This window comes from Wasmannia auropunctata, unplaced genomic scaffold, assembly GCF_000956235.1.
Source record: "Wasmannia auropunctata unplaced genomic scaffold, wasmannia.A_1.0 LD334341.1, whole genome shotgun sequence".
Classification (NCBI taxonomy): Eukaryota; Metazoa; Arthropoda; class Insecta; order Hymenoptera; family Formicidae; genus Wasmannia; species Wasmannia auropunctata.
This window is the reverse complement of record NW_012028549.1, coordinates 9,498-18,919: the sequence shown is the minus strand read 5'-3', so window position 1 is coordinate 18,919 and position 9,422 is coordinate 9,498. Positions and strand designations below refer to the sequence as shown.

Genomic DNA, 9,422 nt, shown 5'->3' with positions numbered 1-9,422 from the left:
CTCGCCGGGGTTGTCTCTTCGCGATCTTGACTCGAGATGCGTGCCTCCCGCCCACGTTTCGGGAACTGAGCGACGCGGTCGTTCCGCGGTGACTTCGTCGCCGAATCGTCGCCACCCGGGATTACCGTTTTTGCTCCTCCGCGGTCTCCCTCCCCTCGAGAACCTTACCTTCCCCACCTACACCCACCTGCATAGTACGCGCTCGCCGGATGACTAGGAGCATCGTGGTCAAGGGGGTATCGAATCATCTCTTCTCAGCCACTTGAAGCCGCTGTTCGTTATTAAATGGAAATGATCCTTTCGCCGGAGAACGCACACTCGTCCAAAAAGAGGTTCCTGAACTTTCGACCCTGATTTTGATGACAGATTCTGTTAATGACCAATTTCCGGGCACGTAGATAAGTGCAATCGTTACGAAAATATACCAGAGAGATTTATAAATATTCATGTGGATTCGTGTCTAATGCATATATCGTAGTCACATAAGAATTGTTAAATACGCATCTATTTGTTTCCATTACATGAGTAGCGTGTAAATGTTTGACGTTTCAAGAATTTAAATTAACAGAAAAATTCGATATTCACTCGTTAAACGGTTGAATTTTAAACAAATACATATGTATGTGTATATATGTATGCGTCCTTCAATTAAAAAAATATTTTTTTATATAAAAAAAATATATATACCTTATGAGATTTTTATTTCTAAAATTTCTTAAATAAAAAAATCATCTTTTTTTAATTAAAAAGCGCACATACAGAAATACTATAATAAATATAACATTACAGTGGTTTTTATAGATATCTCATGTTTCAGGTTTATTGTTGTTTCATCAGGCCGGTTGTTTCACCTTCCGAAACTATGTGATAATTTATCTAATGGATAAGTGCCTGCACGGTCAACGTTATTGGCTTAACATTCACACTTATCTATTAAATAAATTATCGCATTTATCCATTTAGATAATTTATTCAAAAATGAAATAACGGTCCTTAAAAAATTAATAAATGAAAACCTAACGTTCGTTTATTAAAGAAATTCCACGGTGAATTTTAAATAGAATCGAGAACGTATAATGAAAGATTCTTTTATAAATGTTTTTTACTTTAAGATGTACGGATACATAATACGTATAATGTTGTACAGTGACCTTCGGATACTTTTTACTCTGTCCGAGAGGAGAAAATGTTCGATAAGATTGTTTATATTCAAGGAAAGTGAGTTAAAGAATTAGGGATATATATCACTCGTAACCGAAAACTTGACCCTGAGATATTTCGTAAGGCCAATTAACGCAATACATTAGCGAGAAATTTTATCAGTGGAGAAACGCTACTTTGCAGCTTTTGTTTGGTTCAATATTTGGACATATATGAATTTATATTGCCCAAAGAATACCGCTTTAAATTTACAACTCTCTTTATCGTGTCTGAGAAAAAAAATAGGGATTTACAACACGTACAACGTGTACACGACGATGCGATTAAGTAAGTTTGTAATAAAATATTAAAGAGAATATTATTGAACAACCAACATCTAGCCTTGGCCGAATTTGGCTCTTTCCTCCTTATTATTTATTGTATACATATATCGGCCTAGTTTGAAATTATTGCTGTAACAAAATAATTGAAAAAATGTGAACGGAACGAGTTCCGTATCTTATTTTTCGACGGGATAATCAAAAGTTTAAATACTATTAAAACGTACTTTTTTGCATAATAAAACAATTTGTGATAACAACACGCGTAAAATGTTAAGGTTGAGTGAAAGTCTCCGAAAAGTTCGAATGTATCTCGAATGTCCTATTTTCGAGTATATTTCTCTTCGAAAGCAGAGGACGACGTATTTACATATGCGCGCCTTTTATTTCCTGATTCCGAGCATGTCCTGCGAGTTCACACGCGCAACCCATTCGAAGAGACGCGAAGATACAAAACGTTCAGCGTGCATCATATAGGAATCGCCACGGAGAATCGTAGATCTTATTTTACAATGTAACACGTGAGGTAAATCACGCGTGTGATATCGGGTACTTTCCACAAATTTATAATATACCGGTTAGACGTGCGCGCAAAGTAAGCGTGGTAACACAATAAATATACGGCGTAATGAGCGGTTCCAATCATTCGTCACGGTGACGCAATGAGAACAGAACGATGAGCGAGATAGGATACAATTCATTATTATATAAAGGCGAATAAAATTCTAAATTACACGGCTCGTTCGCGGCAGCTGAAGCGGATTGATTAAGCAACACCGTACGACGGAAGTGAGACGAGGATGAGAGTCTCCGCGGCGCGCTGCCGATATCGACGAGAAATATATTTCAACACATGTCACGTTCCCCTCTTCCCCTCCGCTCCCCCGCCGCGAAGTCAATTCGATACATCAAGTGCACAACGGTAAGTTGACAACGGTATCATTTCACGTCCGTTTGAGGCCTCATAGGAATGACTGCTTTGCATATATATGCGAGGTTTTTCTTTCTCAAACCATCTGCTTAAATGCTGCCGCGAGACTAACGGTGGGCAACGCGTTTTTAAAACAAAAAAAATCTATATTATCGCGGCATCGATTTGATTACGCCTGAAATTCGGAATTTGAAAGAAATTTGTGCGAATCAACATTTGAGACTAGTAGGAAGATCAAATCTTGCTCTCAAGTCAAGATGTATAGGTATAATTGCTGAAACATCGAAATTAAATGTGCTCGGAATTAAAAAATCTGGCTGTACCGTTGCCTTTTAAATAAACTTTACCTAAAATTTATTTCCTTTTTAAACAGAAACTTATAGCTACAGATTTATTTTTTTAAATATGACATCGAAATTAAATTAACCTACATTAAAAAGTTAATCTAAGTCTTAATAAAAAAACAAATAGTAACCTCTTAATCTTACAATTATTGAATTTTTGATAATGAAGGATTAACTTTTCAACTTAATTTTGTTCTCATAACAGAGATGACCGACCTGATCTCACATCAATAATAAGCCCGTTATGGAATGGACTACATGTGTGCGTGTTACTAAAACCACTTTCAAAATTAGTACCTCATATATTATCGCATATGAGAGAGAAAAAGAGAATGACTTTCTAGTTTTGTTCAACTATACTGTATCAAGATTTATGTTGTCACGTAATTCCACGAAAAGTGAAAGTTTAGCGAATCAAATATAGTTTAACGCGCATTACATTAAATCAAAGAATCCTCGTAATTTCTTGTAGCAAAAAAATTTTGCCTACTCTGTAAAATTATAGAAGGAACAGTATTTACCGAAAATATAAATAATACAAGAAATTTTACAGAATAACAATTAACAAAAATTCGCGCACGTGTTCTTTGAGCGTCTATTATTTTTCCTAAGCAAAACTATGTGAAGTATTAATAGTTCTTGAATTAAAAATGAAAGATATCGCCAATAAACCATCAGATAAATAGATAATAAAACTCCATTCTCTCTTTCCCAACTTTATTGTCTTTAATCTTTAATTTCCATTTGAGATAATATTTTTTCAGACTTTGGTATATCTGGAGTTTCACATTATCAAAATACTTAATGTCGATGCACGATAGAAAATAATATTGTTATCAAGAGTCTCTTAAAACAAATTTCGATTTTGAATTTTTGCTTTGTATTTTATGTACTGTAGATATTTCGTTTATTTCGTACGTACCATACGTAATAAAATTGCCATTATTGTCAAATTTCAGAGGGAACATATATACGCAGTCAGAATACATCTTGATGTATTATTTAAAAAAAAGATCGTGTGTCATCATCTGTCTTTTTCATGCGCAAAAAAACAGAGATTATGAAGTAAGCAGTGTTGTTATTACGGGATGACATACGTGTGTACCGCCGAAAATGACTGCTGCAATGTTTGCGCAACGCAAGACGCAACGATCGGATCCGCTGTTTGAGGTGAAAGTTTTGAAAGCCTCATAGACGTTCGCGCGATTTAGCGAACAGGGAGAAAGTCCCGCCAATTGAATTTGAATCTTAGGACAAATTGACGAAGAATCGTCAAAGTTGGGCGTGGAAGACGCGGTCGAGTTTGCGTTGAGAAATGACTTTTAAAGGAAATATTTGCGCGTACGTGTTCCTTCACGATTGATACCGCTTAACGTGATGATGAAAGCCGCGAGCATAGTAATTTTTCATTATTATAGTCATTACTATATTTCATAGGCAAAGTACTATGCATACGAGATGCTTGAATACATAGAATAAAATCTATATAATTCAATTTTTTTTAAATTTAAATAAATATAAATTTTTATTAAAATATGGATTGAAACAAGTAATTACGATAAATGTAATTTATTCCGGCACTTCAGACTGAATTCTATTGATTTTGTTGATAAGAACAGCAATACGGAGAAACAGAATATGCACTCGTCTCTCGAGTTACGCGGAGTATTGAGTCCAAGGTACAGAAAATTTGTTATTACTTCTGCGGATAAACTTAATGCAATCACCACAAATCAAAAGAGATGATCCCTGTCTGCACAATACATGAAAGAAACATGCTATTTTGGAGCAGTCACAGAAAATATAATATGTTTCTCGCACGTCGCCGCGATGTACATACTAAATAATTTGCACTATCTAGTAAATAATTTATTTTAATCACAGGTAGAACATAGAAGCAAATAATATCATAATGACGTCAATTCTTACATTATTTATGATTTATAAGTGATAAATAAAGTCATAATGACATCCTTATCATACGAATATCATTATGACTTTTTGTGTTCTACCTGGGATTAATCAGCTGTTTATCGGATTTTCTGTGTGTTATGGTCCATATTTCAAAAATAAATTTTTTTAAAGTATTTTATTTTTTATATAATAAATTTGGCTTTTAGTTACGTGACGATCTGTTAATGATATTTCAGACTTTCGAGGCGTCGCTGCAACGTAACAACGAATTAGCATGTACTTGCAAATCTTGCCACATTTAATGCAGGCAGGGATGTAATATGTAATACAACGTAATGAAAACTTTTGTCTCATTGATGTATGATTTCAATAAAAATCCATCAAAAGATATATTTTTTGGCCGCGTAATATAAGATCGCGTAAAACTGAAAACGTATAAATAGTACGTATAAATAGTATAAATATTAACATGTAAATGAGAGATAAATGCAAATTATTGGTTAATACATTAATATCCGTAAAGTACTTATCGATAAAAATTAGCAATATCCTGGAAAGCATACAACTACCATATTATATCGATTGTAAGTAAATGTGCTTTATTCCGACAGACAGATCACAATAAAGGTTCTTCGAAAACACAGCTCTAAAATATTGACAGATATGTTGAACTGAGTGCACGCGTACGTCAAGATTAATAGTAACTTATAAATATATTTGGCAATTTCATTGTTCAAGTATGAGGAAGTAGGAAACTATATAAAAAAATCAGTCAGTTCGCAAAAGTCCGGCAGCTTGCAGTATAGGAATAAAAGAAAATAATACTTTTGTTTACAACAATTAAAAACTTATTATAATTTGATTCAGTTTTCACTCCTTGCTGGATTTTTTAGTTGATTGTCAAGGATTGAAAAGTCGAGAAAGAACGAGATATCGAAGTATAAACGCGTGATTGACTAAACGAAAATTTACACATTGCTAATGTTTTTTTTACTTACACATAATAGTAATAATGCCGTAAAGTTAGCTTCCACAGATATAGGCACAGTCATACGGAGATCCACCAAGTCTACGTAGAACGGCTATATACAGGAAAAAATAAACATCCGCGGGTACAATGCACTCCGAATGGGCTGCTAACATTAAATCTGTACACATTACAATATTTATTTAACAGCTAGGTTCTGTAGCCTGGAGCCGACGGCGTTGCCGATCTGTTCCTTATCTACATCCGTGAGCTTTCCGTTGTTCGCCGGTGACTGGCCCAATCTGGCGCACGCCTTTTTGTGCATGAACCAGTGCAATCGCTGACACTCCCTGTCGCAATACTGCACCGCTTTGCATTTGCTGCACTTCTTGGTGGCCTTGTCCTCGCCGCAGGTCACACAGGTCTGGGCGTTGTCGACGAAGCCGCGCTGCCCGTTTATCGCGGCGGAGATCACGGAAACGGCGGACGGCGGATCTGTGCTCGCCAGCGTAGCGACCATCTGGCGGAAAATCGTGCTCTCTCTGAACGGAAACTCCCTCACGGATTCCCGCAGAAATGCCTCCTGATACTCCGGCAAGCTGTCGTTCTTGCTGCACTTCAGGAATCTTCGTATCAAAAGCTCGACAGTGTCGGACTTCTTCTCCTCGCTCTCCTCGGTCCCCTTCTCGCCCTTCTCCGCCTTCATGGCTTCTTGGCGCTTCTGACATTTCAACACCTCGGCGACAACGCAACTGAGATAATGATACTTGAAAGCCATCACTTCATTTACCTCAGCGCCTCGCGTCATTTCTTTATAGCGCATGGATTCCAATACTTTTTGTATCTGAAAAAAGATCAATGAAACAAACTAGTGAGTAAATATTAAATAATACAATTGCTTTGTCATATAAAATCAAGAAATATTTTGATGTATCAAGTAAATAAATTAATTGGATTGAATTATCAATTTTTTTTCTACATATTGTGCCTTACTTTTGCCGCATTTTCCAGAAGTGCAGGAAGTCTTTGTAGATTCATACATATACGTACAGGATTCACGTTAACGTGCATTATGAATTTGTGGAAATAATCGGCTAGATGTGGCGGTAGCATGGGCTCGGTCTGCAAACCCTGTGGCTTAATATAATAATCTATATCAGCCTTCGGAATGAAGTTGTTGATGGTCGCCACGCAGTTGTGATTTCCAACAAACGCTGCCATTTGCGCGGCTGTTCTGCCCACGCTGTTCGTCGCCGTCAGGCGTGCCCCGTGCGACATCAAGAGATGGCATAGCTCGGCGTTGCCGCTCAAAGCGGCGAAATGAAGAGCGGTATACGCGTGCTCGTGTTGACACGCGTTCACATCAGCACCCTGGAACGAACGAACAATCCTCATAATATATGAATTAAGTGCCTAAGATGGCATTCAATAAACATGATTAAGATAATATTTCCGGAAATATGAGATGAAAATCCGTTACGAGAAAATCGTGTGAGCGTCGTCGTGGACAATAAACGTAAATTTATAACAGACTAATCACGAGACACAACTCTGTTGACATAAAATATCACTGGTACATTCAACATAACCTACTTGATCGAGGAGCAGCTGCACGATTTCCTTGTTTCCCTTATAACAGGCGTGTTGGAGCGGGCTCATGCCGTTCTCATCGACAAAGTCCATCTTGACCTTGTTCTGCGCCAACAACGTCTTGAGTTCGCAAACCTCATTCTTGCTGATTTTCTCGAAAATCTCCTTCTGAAAGTCCGTGAGATCCACCGTAGCGGGCGCCATGTTGTTACGTGTGCACATGTGCGTTTGTGTGTATGTGTGTATGCCCGCGCGATTCGCATGCACTAACGCCCTCTGAAGAAGTGGCTGTAAACTACATAGCAACTTTCATTTTTCTCCACCGCGGGTATACAATTTGTGGTGCGTGTCCGTGCTACATCCACCTCTAGAGACTGCAGCGGGGCATTACTCTCGAAAAACTGCGCATTCGAAAATCATGTCCTCTCTCAGATTACGAATATTTCCGGCGAGTAACACAGCCTTCGCCTTTGTTCCGTGTTATGTATATTTTGTTTAATTATATTTCATGCTATGTGTACAAAATATAATTATATTGATGTGTAATAATATAATTATAATGATCTAGTTATCTTGGATATTATTTCTTGATGGAAGTCTAAAATATAAATCTTTTAAAATACAATTTTATATTGGTACAATTCTTTTTAATTTATTATATTATATTTTATATTTTCAATTTAAGAATACAAAATTTAATAAAAACGCGAGCTCGAAATAAAACACAAAAAATGAACGTGTTTATATGTATGTATGTACATACATACAATATAAAATATGTAAGAATATTTTTCTTCGCTAATTTTTATTAATCATTGCAGTATATGTATTTGCAATATGTTCCACATATATTGGTTGATATGTTCACATATATGTATCCATAAGTAATTCTTAAAAATTATCAAGCTAATAATAATTAATAAAATATTTTATTTTTTATATTATACTAGCGCTACAAACGCGCGCTTCGCGCGCACTATTTAATACTTCTTACTATAATTTGCAATTAAATAATTTACGTCAATACACACAACTGTCAAAATGCAATGTCACAGCCGCTTACGCGAAGTAAGCGCAGCAAGAAAACCAATCAAGCAATTTCTTTTTTACTTACCATCATCCACCACCACAACACAGCACCACTACCCACAATCCCCACACACCGCCACCACCCGCCAACCGCCATTCACCTCCACACCACCAGGTCGATTTTTTATATTTTTCGATTTCTGCAATAAAAATTTGTCCGAGAAATATCTCGGGTCAAAATCGATATATGACTATGTAGGAGTTGACCTAGGTCAATTTTTTATATTTTTCGATTTCTGCAATAAAAATTTTTCATAAAGGCCCTCATGTCAAAAATCGAAGAATGACCATGTAGGAGTTGACCTAGGTCGATTTTTTATATTTTTCGATTTCTGCAATAAAAATTTTTCCGAGAAATTTCTCTGGTCAAAATCGATATATGACTATTTAGGAGTTATTTAGGTCGATTTTTTATATTTTTTGATTTCTGCAATAAATCGGTTAAATAAAGTAGCTTACATAAAAAATATTGTTTATGCAATATAATAATTTTATTATATAATTTTCTATAATTTTATATTACATAATATATTATTTTATATATATGCGTTGTATATAAAATATATAGGTCTAGCGCATTTTTTAATTATATTTAAAAATATGTTTGTATAGAATATATATTATGAATTGCATAGATGCAACGGAAAAGAGTCTTTTCAAAAGACCAATTCAGAATATGCTTATGAGTTATATATGTTAATTAGCGCGCTAACAAGTCTAAAATCTTATAATATATGATTCTTATTTCACTTTTATCAATATAATGCGTTCGAGTATTTTTATTATTTCTGAAATTCCGGTATATATATAATAACGTAAATTATATGCTAAATGCAGCTATCGTTATGTTATTGGTTACATTTATTATTATAAAAAATGTGCAAGCAGTTCTATTTTATTTTGACCAAATTAATGTAAAATTGTAAAAACCACGACTAAAAGAGGCTATTACGAAAAGGCTTGTTTTTGCTGCACTTGAAGAAAATAAAATAGACATCATTTCTTAATTACTGTTTTTGGAACGAGAATTCTAATGATGTCAGTTAATTAAAATTATGATACATGATGGGAACACATAAAAAAATTGAGCTTAAATCAGGAAAACG

General features: G+C 35.4%; 1 protein-coding gene across 1 annotated transcript; it reads right to left on the bottom strand.

Moving 5' to 3' along the window:
- Positions 1–5,246: 5,246 nt before the first annotated feature.
- Positions 5,247–7,455, bottom strand: LOC105458745 (ankyrin repeat and MYND domain-containing protein 2). Its single transcript, XM_011704266.1, has 3 exons — positions 7,231–7,455; positions 6,631–7,008; positions 5,247–6,481 (listed from the first exon to the last, which is right to left on the bottom strand). Exons 1-3 carry the CDS (start codon positions 7,447–7,449, stop codon positions 5,837–5,839), a joined length of 1,242 nt encoding a protein of 413 aa, XP_011702568.1. The 5' UTR covers positions 7,450–7,455; the 3' UTR covers positions 5,247–5,836.
- Positions 7,456–9,422: the final 1,967 nt, after the last annotated feature.

Coding starts and splice junctions, on each gene's coding strand:
- LOC105458745 (XM_011704266.1), bottom strand. CDS start 7,449: ATGTGCACACGTAACAACATGGCGCCCGCTACGGTGGATCTCACGGAC. Junction 7,009..7,230: donor TGCAGCTGCTCCTCGATCAA/GTAGGTTATGTT, acceptor CGTTCGTTCCAG/GGTGCTGATGTGAACGCGTG. Junction 6,482..6,630: donor TTCTGGAAAATGCGGCAAAA/GTAAGGCACAAT, acceptor ATCTTTTTTCAG/ATACAAAAAGTATTGGAATC.